The sequence below is a fragment of the Pholis gunnellus genome, assembly GCF_910591455.1.
Source record: "Pholis gunnellus genome assembly, chromosome: 5".
Lineage (NCBI taxonomy): Eukaryota > Metazoa > Chordata > Actinopteri > Perciformes > Pholidae > Pholis > Pholis gunnellus.
Window position 1 is genome coordinate 13337011 of NC_136531.1, and position 16930 is coordinate 13353940.

Below are 16930 nucleotides of genomic sequence, written 5' to 3' on the forward strand. Positions count from 1 at the left end.
CTCTTAGATTTCTATTGTTTACTCATACAAATATTAGATTTCTTGTTGACTGGTACAGTTTTATATTTTGTTCAACCACTGTTTATAAGCTAAATCTGACATGTCTACCACAGCTAGAGATTACCAACATTCCTCACAGAGTCTTTTAATATACGCCAGGTGTTATTTTGTAGCTTTCAGTCAAAGGTGGACATATTTGGCTGCGGGTTATGCGTGTGTGTGTGTGTGTGTGTGTGGGCGGTTGAAGAAACAGCAATGCTGTTACTCCATATTGTCTTGTGTGTGTATTCATGGCATTCAGGTTGACTGAGGCTGTTAGTGAAGACACTGCAATATCTGCCTCTGCTATGTGAGCAGACTGCAACACACACACAGCAACACTGGCAGTCAAGATACAGAGATAACCAGGAAACTAAATCATGGAAATTATACTTAGCATGAACGAGGTGTATGCATATGCTTTGCAGAAGCAAATAAAACACCTACATCTTTTGGCTCACATTTCCTCAACGGCATTTATTTTGAGTTGTGAGAATAATTAAAGCAGTTAATTTAGTTTTTCTGTTTAGTATGAAAAATGTGGCTTGAAATATGGGGGAAAGTGTACCGTAATACACTGGCGTGTGTGTTTAAATGGGTGATGGACCATTTTTGTCCTTGTTTCACTTGAATCGATCGGTGTAAATGAGGAAGACTACACCTTTCAACTGTTAAAATTGGTATGTTTTGCAATGTTGTAAAATAACAAAAGGTAACTTAAAAAATGTATCTGGCTTCCTCTGCTTCCAGATGCTAAGCTAGGCTAAACGTCAAGATTGATATTCATATCTGTGAGTACGTGTATTACTGAGCTTTGTAAAGCAGATTTGCAAGCACTGGTATAAATATGTCACACTGGCAAAACATGGTCTGTTCTTCTAATTACCTCTGGAAATAAGACAAATTACAAAACCAAACCAAATGTCCACAGAAACACAAACTACGTTGTCATACAATAAATAAGGCCATAACTTTTGGGCTAATAAGGCACATTAGCAAATTGAGCATAAGTGGCCAAGTTAAATGCATTTTTTCATCTCTACATGGCTGTTTAAAAGTAACCATTTAGAAAACACCACTAACTACAAGACCATGGCATCTGTGTGGAGGAAATCAAGCACCGGGCTCTGCTTGTGTGTCTTACCACATGGCGTGCATGTATGTAGGGGGCAGACGGGGACTGCTGACCGGGGTACAGTTGTACGACCTCATTATTCTCTCTGCTAACAGGAAATTGCGGAACAAGCTGGCCACCAGCAGGTCCTGGCGAAACAGCTTCTGGAACAAATCTAAGGACAGAAAAACAGACAAGAAATGATCCATCATGGCTCACAAGAGGTACTGAAGTGAGTGAGTGAATGAAAATCAAACTGCAGTAACAGAGAGAAGTTTAATTACAGCAAACTGGTCAGCTTGTGTGTATGCTTACAGAATAGAGAGGACGGTGATATGCAGATGGGTTGTGCTCACATTTCCATCAGCTCATTAATGCATTCACTAATTCTCTTTAATGGGGCCGGGCCACTGCCATGCCAATCTCTGGCTTATGATTGTGATTCCCCTGTTTGTGTGAGGAAGTCAGTGTGTGTGTGTGTGTGTGTGTGCGTGTGTGTGAGAGTCGGGATATTATATGAGAGACAGTGTCTGACAACTCCTGTGCCTGCTGTTAATGTTCTGCTGTTTAAATGTTGAAGTATTTGTGCTATTGTGTGTGTGTGTGTGTGTGTGTGTGTGTGTGTGAGGCAACAGTGTGTATGTGTGGATTAAGTGTGCAGTGCCTATATTACAGGGATTTTCTCTGATGTGGGCTGCTTCATTAACAGCAGAGCCACGAGGGTTTAAAAGGCTTTGGCAGCCATCAGCATTGTCACATTTCTATTCTAGTTGGGGTACAGTTTGTCTCAGGGGAGTCTGAGTGTGCATGTGTGTGTGTGTGCCTCCTTGTGTGTGGATGTGTGCTGCATACAAGAGACAGGTGAGCGATGAGAGAAAGTGTATGGGCTGCATGCAAAAGATAACTGCATGTCAGAAAAGAAGAGTATTTCAGTATTCAGTATTGTTAACAGGGCAAGCAGGGTCTGTGGGTAATGGTTAGTCGTGTGTGTATGTGTGTGTGAGCATACTTGCTCTTACGGACTCAAAGTCACAGTGAAAATGATACCCCCCGTTACTGTGCTAGACACTCTAAACACAATGAATCTCCATTTGAGGAGCCGACCTGCACTACTGGCTTATTATATCAACACCTTTGCTATTTTCAACCACTAGGGATCGTCTCAAAGTTTTAGTATTGCTGATGCTTCACTACTGGTTTTATAAGGTGCCCTAATTTGGACTCCCTGTGAGCTGAAACACGGCGGTCATTTCATTTTTGAAATGTTGAAATAAAGATTGTTTTCAAAACTTTGGTGTGTCTTTACCATAGCTTGTATAAAACATGGACGTAGTCTTCGGGATGTCTTCCATAGGTTTCTGAGGAGCATACAGTAAGTGTTGACCTGGGTCCAGACCACTTCACTTCAGTTTGAGTTCAGGTCGACTGATTTGTCTGGCATCGTGCCATGAAACAGTGGATTCTTGATTAAAAAGTGGAGCCGAGGCGGGGCGAGTCTCCTTATCCACACCTGAAATACCGAGTAACTGGATCTGGAAACAAATGTATTTGTCTCTACATCTATTGGTCAGCGGGACCATCTTCTAGAACTGGTCCATTCCTCCTCCGTATGAGCCCGCTACGGACTAATTCAACACTAAATTCGACACAGAATCCTCTTTACCTGGGGGTAGGCAACCTGAGGCGTGCTTGCTAATAGCTTAACCAAATGCACATTAGCAGTAAGTAAGAACGTTTTTTGAAGTGCCCTATCATCTGCATGCCAAATTACCTCTGTCAAAGCCATTGACTGTTGCGCAGCGAGTTATTTAGGAGAGTTTAATTTGTATTTTCCCCCATTTGCATTCCATGAAGACCCGTTCTACTCTGCCTCTCATTGGCTAGTACTCGTCGTATTACAAAAATAAAACCCAAGTTGTAGTAAACAGTTGTTTTTTTTGTCAGATTGGCAACTATGGAAAATAAAATCATGATATTTATTCAAACAAGTCGCATATGTAAAGCCTCACCTCTAGGCAGCACATTCCAGGCAATTGTGTCAGTGATGGCTGTGAAGATCCAGTTGAGCTCTCCGAGGGGAGTGCGTCTGTCGTTGAGCCTGCCGGGGATCCTGCACCACACACACAACACAACACAGATGGCAGTGTGTCAGCCGCACTCACTGTATGTCTCAGAGTTGACTCAGAGCACAAAGTGCCCAGTAGTATTATCACAACACATCTGATTAAATTTACTTTTACAGGCACTTAGGCTCTTACTCAGAGAGACCAACAATGAGTGCAAGTTTGAATATTCATGTGTACTTATACACACAAGAGGTACTGTAGGGCAAGAGTTGAGACACAGAGCAACATCAGGTAGAGAAAGAATGTAGTATTTCGTTTAGATATATCTGAGATGTAAGTACAGAGATAAACTGATCCCAGAAGCAGCGGCTAAATAGAGCAATACTTACTGCAACTCTGTCTTACCAACAGCATTTACCACCTCTGCTAACAAATTCTGTATTGCAGTTCAGCAAACTACCAACGGTCATCTGGCCATTACTTGTTTTGTAAGAAACTCATCCAGTAGCTCTTCCCATAACCTGAATGACTCAAGATCCTTTTTTTCCCTCAGGCATTATAATCTAATCAATATATAAATGATCGATTTATTTGCACTTTTAAAAAAGTTAATTATATTTGCAACGTAATGATTTGCTAGTGTGGAAAATAGCATCAAAATGGATGCATTTTAATAAATAAAAAACAACAACAACTGGGGAGAAGGTCAACTCAAGACACAGCTGCTATCCTTTTACAACATGGAACATCTTTGGTTCCAGTTTGCTCGAGTCATATTCTATAAGTTGGAAAGAGAGGCTGGAGAAGAACATAATAGAGTGAAGTCAAGTGACAAATTGTTGAAAAAACGAGCAAATAGTGGTCTTATTAATAGTTGTACGAAAACCACCGCTCATAGTCTTGCACTTCAAATCAGACTGTAGTTATTCCGGGACCCGAGAGAAGGAGCACTTTGGAAATGAGAGCAGGAGAATGCGTTTCAGACAGACCCCAAAACAACATGACAGTAAACACTGTTGCAAAGCCAAGAAAATCCCCGTTACCACATCTTGACGTCTTCCTTTTAACGAACATTATGTAAAGCTGTGAGATAAGATGGGAGGATGAGGGCAAAACACCAGCTGGCTCACACATATTACAAGCTACTGTAGCATGAAGTTCATTTAGTAAATGATGGTCCCATTTAGAGTAGAGCGTGGTTTGCTTTCGGGCGTGGCTACCTTGTGATTGTTAAATAATAGAGGCCTGGTATGATTGGGTCGAAATTGTTGCATTCATTGCAGAACATTGACATATTTCAGTATTTTCTTACAATTTTCTCCACATCCCAGAAATGTCATCACCCACTGTCAAACATTTTGTCTCCACTGTGGTTTGATTATCATTAGCTGGTGCACCGGAGCACTGCCAAGAACATGTCTTTGTTTTGAGATAGAAGCATTAAATATAGTTGTATACATTATCGAACAATAACTCACAATATGCTACTATACAATAATACATGACTTGCTTAATTAGAAAATACCTCTACAGCGTGTAATCACCACCAAAGTCCGGCAGCTGGCACGTAAAGTTGATCAGCAGCCCAATAAATGACTTATAACTACACCCAGAGAGTCTGACCTTTTCCTGCCCTCAACCTCCCATTTCCACCTCTAAGTGACAAATAATAGCACGCTGTGAAACTCCTGGCAGGTACCAGCCCACTGTATAACCATGAGGGCTAGCCAGCGTCTGAGCGCTTTTGAGTGCTTGCCAAAGGTGTTTGGCAAGTCAGCACTAAGGAGGAACACTCAGCAGTTCATATCCTTGCTCAGTATCCAGTGTAATATATTTGAGGAGGCAAAGGGATGGTGAATTGGTAAATGGATGGTGACTTGGTAAATGGATGGTGAATTGGTAAATGGATGGTCAAATACTGTTGATTGATGGAAAAGATGTCCAGACTTGAGTCAATCCATCAAAACACCTGCAAGGATTCTTGTCCTATTTTATCCTGTTTTATTAATAGTTAAGGTGATAGTTATTCAAAGTAATTATATATTTTGCAAAGCAACTTGTATTTCTCATTTTAGAATACTAGTCTATATGTATTAGTTACTATTATTGGTCTATTAGTCAATGATGCAGTATGTTTTAGTGGGAGGTGTTTCTCCGAAACTAAAACTTACACTTCATTCACATTGATGAACTCTCTCAGTCAACATAGGCTAAAAAGTACTCAATTAGAGGAAACGGTAGTCAGAAAAATAACTACTTGAGTAAGAGTACAAAAGTATTTACTAAAAAAACATGGGTTAAAGTTAAAGAACTTACAACTGTATTTATTTATGATGAAATGACAATTCATCTCCCTGTATGTGTGAACAGGGCAGTGTGTTTTATACTCATTTATCCTGTTAAACGTGGCGCTGAAGAAAACACTTAAAGTTACTGAAAGGAACTCTTAACTGGTTATGAAACAGTCTCAATTTAAAACTGACGCCTCTGGAGTCTATATGACCTACTTACGTAAGCGAGACCATCAGAGGTCTTAATGTCTGCCACAGTGCAGCGCTGCTGGTCAGCTGTTTTATGTGATGTAGGACATTAAGCAAGCTCGTGGGCATGTGAGTAAATACAGCCTCATATAGTGAGCTGCATTGTAACTGCTTGTGGGGCACCGGCTTTGCTTTTACTGGTTGTGTCCTGTTCGATACCAGGGATAGTGACGGGGCAGAAATATAAAAAGGTGCTTTATAGCGCCTAATGCCTTACTCCCAACTCTCACCTCAGCTGGATCAATAAACAATCTGAATATGTCTGGATACAAGAACAGGGTCACAAAGTCCTCTATACAAGGGAAACGCTGTTGCTCCAAAGATGTCTACCTCCCCCGATGGTTTCTGCTTTATAGCCGACGCTTTGTCCAACATCTCTCTGTGAGAGATAAAGTATTTCCTTACAGGATCAATAGAGGATCTCCTCGGCATTATTAATGCTGAGATGCAATCACAGTTATATGATTCCTTCAATAATGGAGTCTAACTTTAGAGACACCCCCCCGGTGAGCGAGCACAGCAGGGCTCCACACAATGTCAGACACTAAGGGGACGGCCCTGCCCACCTGGGTGATGGGGACTCGCTGTGGAAGACTCAGGGGAAGGCTGTGAATAGGGATCAACCAACCACACTTGTGTCAGCCCCATGAGAGATGAAAAAGAAGGGATGAGTGTGTGCAAAAGAGAGACTGTGAGCGATCGAATGTGAGGGAAACAGTGAGAGCTGCTGCAGCTTGAGGGAGATGGAGCGTATTGTAAGCAGGTAGAATCCACACGCTCTGTGCGTCGTGACTCTCTTTTCTAAAAGGCTTTTTATCGATTGGATACGACCAGAATGTGTGTTGGATGTATGTGGGAAGCGGAGACAGATGGATGCACAGATGGAGGATAGACAGAGGAATAATCAAATTAATAAACAAATCAAAAAGCACACGACTAACTCAATACTGACATTATGTTGAATACATTTTGCAACAAATGTTTGTAATAGTTCCAGGGCGGTGAGTGTTCGATACATGCTTTCCAACTGTGTTTGACCTTTAGACGGTGTGACCCCGTGGCCAATGAGAAATGGTCAGTGAGTGTACGGCCCATTAGCCATTAGCTCATGCACACATGTGCAATTTGGACACAGAAAATGATGACCGAGGAAAGGAAAAGATGCTTTGAATTCTATTTGAGACCAATCACCCCAGATATGTTTTAAAGGCTGACTAATAACCAGCTGCCCTGCATCTCTCTGTTGCAGCCTCCAAAGAAAGTCAATTTGTGTGATTCTTGTGTTGTTGTTGTTGCTGCTAGGATACTACAAAGTCACCTGACAAGTAAATTATTGTTGTAGCTACAGCTAACTTATTATGTCAAACTGTGGCAGTGTACCAGAAGCTGGTGTGTTTAAGGTGATCCTCCAAAAAGACATAAACTGTAGTATTTGATGGGGGCTGTCCGTTGTGCTCAAGTAGCAGATGAATTTGTAATTGCATCTTTTTCTCTTAAAAATTAACAAATTGCTATCATGATGCTGATATACATGCGGTTTAAAAATGGGCTGGACTCATACTTCGGTGAAATATTCCCTAGAGTAGATGACTGACTACCTGGAATTATTCAGGATTACACAATTTAATATTTATACATCTTGTGTCAACTTTTGAAAGTATTCTTAAAGGTGCAGTGTATACTATTTGGCAGCATCTTGCGATGAGGTTGCAGAACTACTACCTTGAAGTTCTCCCCTGAGGCAAGTGTGTAAGAGAAGTAATGTGGCAGGCTGTGAATGGCCCTATCAAGAGTCAATGTTTGGTTTGTCTGTTCTGGTTTGCTGTAGAAATATGGCGACCAGCTCCGTGAAGTGGACCTGCTCGCTATGTAGATACGAAGGTCTCATTTTAAGTTAACAAAAACATTTTTAGTTGATTGCACTTTAGGAAACATACATAGAACGTGTGGTTACAGCATGCAAAGTTGTGTCTACAATAGGCCTGGTGTTCAAATGGTTAAGTCTTGACAAGACAACGGCATCACGGACGCTACCGTTGGCATCTAGAAGCCACCCAGGCCAACAATTTAGCAAGCGAGCTAGTAGGTAACGTAGTGCAGGAAATGTAAAGTCCCAATGGCAGAGGAAAAAGATGAGGCCATTGGGTACATCAATGTGTTCCTCAGACTTATAGAATCATAAAGAGAAATTCTATACGACGATATATGAACTAACCAGCTACAGAAATGTACCTTTCATGGCCGCCGCTATTTTTGAAAACATCAGCAAACATATCAGAACTCATGAACTCTGAGTTTTTTCAGAATACCACAAGAGGGATTTGAAGGCAGCATCAGAGCGGTTTAAGTTTGTGCCTGAGCAAGAAGCTTTAATATCATTAGAATATAATCATTGTTCAAACTGCCGTTTCTGTGATATTTCCTTTTGTGATGAAGCATTCCCTGAAAACATGTTTGACTTGGCTTCATAGAGCAGAGAGGTGAGATGGAAAGTGTGTTTGGTTCCATTTTATGAGCTCTGAGACCATCCATTATTTATCTCAGTGGGATTTCAGCTGAGTCAACATTTAGCCCTCTGGACGACATGCAATGGAAAAAAAAAAAAAAACGCAACTTAAGCATCATGGACCCCACCAACCCCCACTGATTAAAAACGAAAAGACCTTCTTCAGTCATGTTCAGGGCTGAGACATCACGGGCAGGAAGTAAAGCACTGAATTGGGACATTTTAGTGAATTACGTGTTCTATTCTAGTCAGATGTAATGCTGCGTTCATGTCACGTCAGAGTCACCGTGATTAACAGTTTCTCACTTGTAAATGCGGTTGTAAACATCCAAGTCCACATAACAAGAGAGAGTTTTCTGAAAGGTCCAATACGTCCAAATTAGTGCCTTTTAGTTGCTAGAGAGAACATTTTAAAAAGCCAAAAGCGATCAACACTGCTGCTGTATCCTCACCATAACACACGGCTTATTCCATACTGATTTCTGCTAATCATGTACCGCTGCACTTACTGATGTATCAATGCATATATGTACTAACATTCCCATGTGTTTATGGTTCTGTTTATGAAATAGATGTGGTTTTGAGAGTGCTGTTGAATCTGCATGGACTCACATGTAAGATACATGGTGGTGGGTTTTATTATATTGGGAAATATTTTTGTCAGAATCTCAATTTGCTTTCATATTGTTGTATGAAATCCCACCTTTCATATTTCCGCATTTGTACTTCAATTCGAGGTCATCCATCAAATTAATTTGACATTTTATTAGTTTTTCAATGCCGTTTGGAATTGGCAACTTCTCAAATCCAATTTCGGCGGAGCATACCGACAGGTCAGCACTTTTTTGCTGCTCAACTCTTTCTCTTAACCTTACAGGCTTCTTATTAACATACAAACCTGCTATGTCTGAAGCAGTCAGCTAACACAAAGAGCAGTGCACGGGCTTCTATAAAACACAGCCTGTGTATGACTAGGTAACGAGCCCACCACAAATGTATTGGAGACGCTTTGAGAATGCTTGGATGAATCAGAGCGATCAGCTCATCCTGGACAAACCTGAGGTACTTGAGCAAAGGCTCTGAGAAAGAAACGGACCTCTAAATTAAAGTCACTAGCACTCAGTCCCAGGCACAAGGATAACAACCTATGTCTCATCATGGACTCTTCTTTACCTTTCAATGCCCAGAACATGACCAAAACTGCCTTTTATCACTTGAAAAGTATTGCCAGTGTAACTGTTCCTCTCTCAGGCGAATACTGCGAAATGTGTGCACGGTTTAACACTCGTAGACTCGACTATTGTAATTCTCTACCTTCTTGCCTTCCTAAAAAGCCGTAGATCAACTTCAACTCATGCAAAATTCAGTTGCTTGTGTGTTGAGCAGGGCCAGAAGGGGAGCACACGTTACACCTGCTCTGAAATTGCTGCACTGGATACCTGTTGGAGATTATATTTAGGCCAATGTATGCTGCCTCTTTTGCTCACCACACAGACTGTTTAGCTGCATTCAACCAAAGACTGCTTGAAATGTGATCGGTCAATACTACGCAGACTTAAAACGGAAACCAGATCGCTTACGATGCCAAAATCGTGTCCGTTGCCTACAAATTCTACATGTGAATGCAGAATCTGTTTATAGAGATTATGTACCCACTAAATCCCTCAAGTCCTCTGATAGTTGTCTCTTAGTTGTTCTTTGGGTCTGAGGCCACTTTTAGCCACTCTGGCCCCTGCTTATCCAACGGCCTGCCTGAAAGCCTGAGTTAATAGTTAATACTTTTATTATACTTTATTTTACTCTTTTAAATGTCTTTATTCATTGAAATGTTTTATTGATTAAATGTTTGTTCTTTTTGACTGTTTATGTTCAGAACTCGGAAGTTCATTTGATGTATGACTTGTTCCATATAAATAAAGATTGATTGATTGAATGATTGATGGATTGGTGACTGTAGCTTTGAATTCAGATCACAGTTTGTTTGTCCTTGTAAGACACCATGTTTGCTTTTTTCTTTTGATGTCAAACTGATTTCAAACCATTGTTAAACACGTCTGATGTTTCTATTCAGTGTTATTCATGCCTAACGGAAGAATAGATGAGATACGGTGAGCATTCTTTCCCCAGCGCCGTCTCTGCCGTAAACTAGTGTGACGTCTGTGGGTGCTAAAACTCCCCTTACAGCAAACGGTTCATAAATTACTTTTCCCCCTCGCCACAGAAGCCCATTCTTTATTCTGGTGATCCAAGTAATAATAGTTGAAGAGGACATGAGAACTTGAGCATGAATGGCGAGCTTCAATGATGTCAAACCCAACGACTGATGTTGGCGAGGTTGAGAAGGCAAAAAAATCTTCAAAGGCGTTCGTCATCGCTCTAGTGGTTTCCCATCCTGCAGTAGGTTTATGTACAGTACTAAGGCATTTTCTGTGCAATGCTTATCTCCTGGACAAAAGTGGTGTTTGACAGAAGGAATGGAGGAATGGAGAAGGAATCGGCAGAATGGGGTTAAAAGAAAATCAAAGGAAGTTTCCATTGTTAAAGATAATTAAAAAAGGGAAGAACGGTGACAAATAAGACGCGGAGAGGTGAGAGATGTTGTTCAATTCATGAATAATCCTCGTGAATGTTGTTGAAACATAGGAAATATGTGAGAGTCAACATGTTAACTCCCCAAAAATGATCCGCTTAATCAATTAGATCAATTAGTATGATTTTGAAAAGCCTTAAATCAAAGTAAGTAGATGTATTACTTCTCCAATAATCGGTTTCTGAGATGTTAAATGTAACGAGGAAACCAATAGTGAGTCCCTTCATTCCTTATTAATCCAAAATATGACCTGCCGTTTTTGGAGATTTGGCATTTGATGGACAAAGCGTTGAAAACAAAAACAAACCATAAAAAAAGACACAAATAAAACATGAATTTGCAAATTGTAAATCTGGGCAAAAAAAAACAACTGGCCGCATATTTTGCAATAAAAGGTGGTATTCAAATAAATGGACAAGGCACATACAGAATAATCCTGTCTAGAATGAATAAATGACAGTTGGTCCTTAATAAACAGCTAAAAACACATTGATGGGGGAAATTGTTTCTCCCTTTCAGCCTGTGGACGGATTTGTTAAAATGTAAAACATCTGTACAGAAAATGTTACGTTTTACTGGCAGCAGCTTATTACAGGATGAAAAAACTGCAAAGTAAAAGTGACTGGAATTAGCTGGTAAGTGGAAAAAAAGGGAAACTCAGAGCAGCCGACTGGTGAGTATGACATAACTCTAATGTTGTGCTGTCTAGTTAATGCTGCAAAATGTAAATTATACTGAATTGATCAAGAAAACTGATAAAAAAAGATTTGCTGTTGCAAACAACAGCAAATCTAAACCGGAGCAGGAAAAAAATCAAAGGAAAAATGGGGAGGTTTCTTACGATACGACATATAAAAAATGGGACCATTTGAAATAAAGAACTCTAATAACAGCCTGTTCCCCCCAACAAATAGGCTGTGCTTCAGGTACTATATAGGCTTGTATTTGAGAATTTACAGCACTAGATTTGAAGTATTCTCTCCAAAGTAGAGCACATAAAACACAAGTTTGGACAGGAAAGTAAAAGTGCACCACTGTTAGTCCGAAGAACCACACACATTCACACAAACACTTGAGGTAACACAGGACAGGCTCACGGTGTCTCTGCACAAACCCTCAGCCAAAAACTAATTAAATTCTAGTGGAAAGTACGGATGTGTATGTTCTGTGTGTGCATGTGTGTGTGTGTCATGTGTGTGTACATGCACTAACAAACTGTGTCCGAGCATGTGACAAAAAATGATTCACCTTTCAGCAAACGTTAAGAGACTGCTGAGCCACTTTCAAGTTTAGCACCTCAAGGTCTTTTCTAAAAAGAGAGATATGACAGTCTGCTTCTGAATTACTAACTACTTCTTAAACCTCCTCAACCAACTTAGTTTATGGGAGTCATTTTACCTTTCATCGCTCTTATGGCTAAGAAAAAACGACCCCCGATGATTGTGTGAAACTACTGGAAGTTTAGATAGGAAATCCATATTAAGCACTAATATCACTCAGAGTGTGTGCCTAAGAGCAAGAGATGTTCCACGCTCAGCCGCTTGGCACCCGGAGGTTTATAGAAGAAATGCGGAGCTTTAAATCTGCCAAACTACTGCTGCTTTGGCTGTGAAGGGGAAAACAAAAAGGCAGAGAATTGGACCTGCAGGATGGAAAACAACAGACAGAGAGACAGACACGAGGAAACCAGGATAATGATCTCTCTCGACTTCACCTTCCTGAGAGAGAGACAGAAAGAGGCAAAGACTTGCGACAGCGGTTTTTTGTTCATTTAGGATGGCGGTGGAATGCCACTTACTTCTCGATGAGGTCTAACGTCACCCCTGGCACCAGCTTGGCACTCTTCTGCATACAAAACCTGGGGGAGAAAGCCAGACAAAGAAAAGCTGCTGATAAGAGTTGGACAGAAAACAAGAGGTGCTCACAGACTACAGCAATAAAAACGTTTGGCCTCTACAGTACAGATTTTACGACCTACGAGAGACAATCAACAGATAAAACACTCAAATGAAAAATGAGAGCTTTAAAGATTACAACCACTGAGCACTTTGATAAGTGTATTTTGGGTGAATTACAGTCAAAGGGGAGGAGGCGGGCAACAGGAAACACAGTCATATATTTCTGAAACGTCTGGCACGGGGGTTATTGTTTACTGTGCATGGATAGCTCTGACAGGTCGGGCCAGCTGTAAGTCACAGCAGGTTGCTGCTTGGAGGCCTGGAGGAGAGAAGGCGTGCGTCTCTGAGTGTGCATGTACGTTGGAGCGTTGGAGATTAACATTTTAAAAAAAAGTTACTTTAACTGAGTAGTTAAATGTTTTTCTTCCTCTGAAGGGGGGACTGACAGAAAAGGTTTGAGAACCACCGCTTAACACACGAGTTACCGGGCTACCTTTAATGTTTGACTTAACTGACCTTTACTGAACGCTTTGTTTCATTCTCCTCGCCTGACGCTGAAAAGTTGAGAATATTTTAACTTTAATAAGCCACTAAAAAAACGCCTGAAAAATGCGGCGCGAGAGAGGAGCACCCACCAGGCGAGCCGTAACATAGGAAACCAATGGTTTTGCAAGGGAAGCCTGTCTAGCGACTTGTTTCGGTGTGTTCGGCCCCCATGTCTGTAACAATTCTAATTTAAGTCACGATTATGATATCTGAAATAGTTCTGACTGTAGGAAGCAGAAAATATGACCTGACTGAATTTAGTGATCAGTGGATTTAATTAAATTAGTTAGTTAAAATAAAATGGCATAAAACTAAAATCTCTTCTGTTGACACTTGTCCCAAAGCTTTCAAATTCAGCTCGTCATGTATAAAGCATCATGAGGTTATGGAGTATAAGTGATTCAGTTTTCTCCACCAACAATTGAAGCCACCATCATGCCTGGAGGGGAATTTACGTTAGAAAACATGACACCAGAGAGACTTACTGTCTCCTATAAGAACAGCATGGGCCCCGAGTGTGCAAGGCACTCTAGGAACAGAGTCTGTATCCAGGACAACTTGTTCTAAAGTCTTAATCATCAGAAACTGCCATAATGCACATAATCTGCATTGATATGTGCCAGCACCTCGTATTTCATCATTTCTCAAATACAAAACAATCCAAGATAGTTTACTTTTGAATTTCATTTGAATTATGAATTATGTTTTTGTCTTTCGGGGAATTCCCCAACATAAGAAGAGACGATTGACTCAAAATGGAGTCTGGCAGAAACAGACGAGCCGAAGTAAACAGACCACAGACCAAGCATGAGGTTGCATCAGTGAGAGCGTGTTTCCACCCAACCTCTGTGTAAGGAGATGTTGAAGATAGAATGATAAGAAAGAGGAGGAGAGAGGAGTGTTTGGTCACATCCAATCTATGAACCCATCGGCTATCTGGGCCGAGTCTTCCTCTTCCGTGTGCCGGTCATTGTTCACTGTCCGATTAGCAACTTGAGATCCAAGAATGGAGACGGAGTTGAGAGACGAGTTCTACAACCGGTCTGTTTGACAAGGAGCCATTTTACTCAATAAACAGTTTACTAGAGAGCTAATTAAAAACTAAATTGCAAAACTGCATTTCGGCCAATGCGTTCCGGCCCTTGTGCTCTCCATGTGGACTGTTCAACCGTGATCGGTCAATACTACTCGGGCTACAAAGTTGTCCGACACCAAAACATACAGCAAGTGAATACGTTTACAGCTTAGCAATGACACTAAAGTAGCGCAAGTAAATAAAATGAAAAATGTGTTGTCCATGAAGAATATGCGAACGATGTATACAATTGGTATCAATCCATGGTATGCAGCTAGAAGCTAAAATGCATCCCTGTGATGGACTCAAGAGGGGAATCAGACGGCGATGCAGATGTGTGCATGTATAAATTCACAGACCTCAGTGCATTCCAACAGGATATAAGTGCTGAGGCTGAATGAGTGGTGAGGTCGGTTGAGAGAGCTTTTATGGAGGCTTGTGCGGTATCTTTGTTAGATCTGTCCTCACTCTGGTCTCACCTAAAACCCACTAGCCTTTGTCAAATACCTGCTGAATGCACTTCAGCCTAAGAAGGCTTTCAATCTAGTATTTGCTAATTAGAGCTGCATTCATACCATCCAAAGGAAAAATATGTCACTTCAGGGGTAAATTCTAACAACCCAAAGGACGACACTGCCAAACAAACAATAGCTCTTTTTAGAAATGAGTCAAGCTTGGAAAATAATTCTAAAAAGAATCAGTCTGCCAGTAGTTATAGGGGACATACAGCTTTTTATCATTCCTGTGCCATTTCAGTTTTATTTGTTCTGTAACTCACGTCATAAATAGTGACGTCATATCGTAAAATGTGACACAGCAGCGTTTCAAGAATAAAGCATGTAATTTCACTTTGGCCAATAAGAAAGTTGGAAAGGAGGCAGTGACACACAGGATTAATGGGCTCCAAAAATCCAATGTTTCTTGCATAAACAACAGAATACCAAATTATAACAGAGCAGTCTGGTGTTTGTAGAGGTAGCGGCCTGATCTAATGACGGTAAACATGGTGGACGGTCGTGCGTAATGACACTGCGCTCTGGTGCGTCACTTCTTACAGTTTTAGCTGCAGATTTATCAACATATGTGTCCTGCTGCCATCAGATGCCTGCAGGGATTTAATGAACTGAAGGACAAGCTTTTTACACGGTATAAAGCAGATGTGGACAACAGATACTGTAAGAATCCTTCATATATAAATACATGCAGACTGCTTTAACCACAATAATCTGTATTTTTTAATGCCAATTTAAATGTATCTACTGCTGGCGAGTGTGAAACAATGATATGTATTTTTGTATTTTGTTTGCTCATGTTGTTAAAGTGATTTGTGTCCAAAACAGATGTGATTCTGAAAAGTCTGTTCTCACAATAAAGTCAATTTTCAATAAAATACCAAAACTCTGTCTTTGTGGAACCTCATTTGAAAAAACCTCCCAGCTGTTTGACTCTAAAGGCATTTGCACTGAGCAATAAAATACCACACAGAGAGGCGAAGCAAATTTCAACATCCGCAAAATACCAAACAGCACTGATCGTTACAGCCCCCCCAAAAAATAGGGCCCCAAGTCTGGAATGGTAGCTAAAGCCAGTTTGTTTGTGTTGTGAAAAAGGTTTTACAGGTCTGTCCTAAAGGGCTGAATTGCAGAAGTATCCTCAAATCTGCCTGGTAGTAACGGGTTCATCCTCTGGAGACCATGGTTTGTGCCGATCGATCTCGTAAAAAGTTGAAATATTTCCCCGGACAGCTGAAAACTTCTGGTAATGCTATAGAGGAATAGTTAGATATTTTACTCCAAACCAAACACGTCAACCTGCTGGTGCCTCTACCTGAAAAGTCAAGGGATCACCAAAGTCATCCCTCCTTTGGGAATCACAAATGTCTGTTCAAAATGTCATGGAAATTTAAACAAATAGTTCTTGATGATATTTTAGGCCGGAACAAAGTGGTGAAACAACCGGCTGACCAATTGACATCGCTATCCCTAGAAACAAGTCTGCTTGTGTGGCTACGAATTCTCAGCACAAAAATGTAAATTTGAACAGGATATATGTTTTAAAAGAAAATAATCCTTTCGTATACGACTCAGGGAAGAAAATACCTGCAAGTCATATGGTCAATGGATGGTTGAGGTGAGACGTACTACAACTTTCCAAGTGGATCATTTCACCTTTAACTGTTTTGACAATAATAACGGTTCTCCAATGGATCAGCCACTGATTCTTATCGGCCAACATCCATCTTAAATAGTTTAATCGTTGGACTCTATAAAGGCCGATCAGAAGAACCGATCAGATGACGCAAAACTTGCGAGATCATTTATCTACGTGCTATTAAAATGGATTTACCACGCAAGTGTACCACACGTTTTTTATTCGCACTTCTCACGCAACCTGTACACTCATTTTAATCTATGCATGTGTCTGCACCGGCTCTGTACATGCTCGCGTCTCAAGCACATCGAGGAGCTTTTCATGGACAAACTGCAATATACGCTGTACATTTACTGCCGCTTGACAAGTTTACTGCTAGTTTCTCTTCTGCTCCAATCGTTATCG

General features: G+C 40.8%; 1 protein-coding gene across 3 annotated transcripts in view; it reads right to left on the reverse strand.

Annotated features, from left to right (window-relative positions):
- The window catches only part of rptor (regulatory associated protein of MTOR, complex 1), a 133092-nt gene that overhangs the window by 60730 nt on the left and 55432 nt on the right, over positions 1-16930 (reverse strand). For all 3 annotated transcript variants that reach the window (XM_079159845.1, XM_079159846.1, XM_079159844.1), the window contains exons 8-10: positions 12654-12713; positions 3163-3263; positions 1184-1328 (exon numbers count right to left, since the gene is read on the reverse strand). In XM_079159845.1, coding sequence (XP_079015971.1) covers positions 1184-1328; positions 3163-3263; positions 12654-12713 — 306 coding nt within the window. The remainder of the gene's footprint in view (positions 1-1183; positions 1329-3162; positions 3264-12653; positions 12714-16930) is intronic.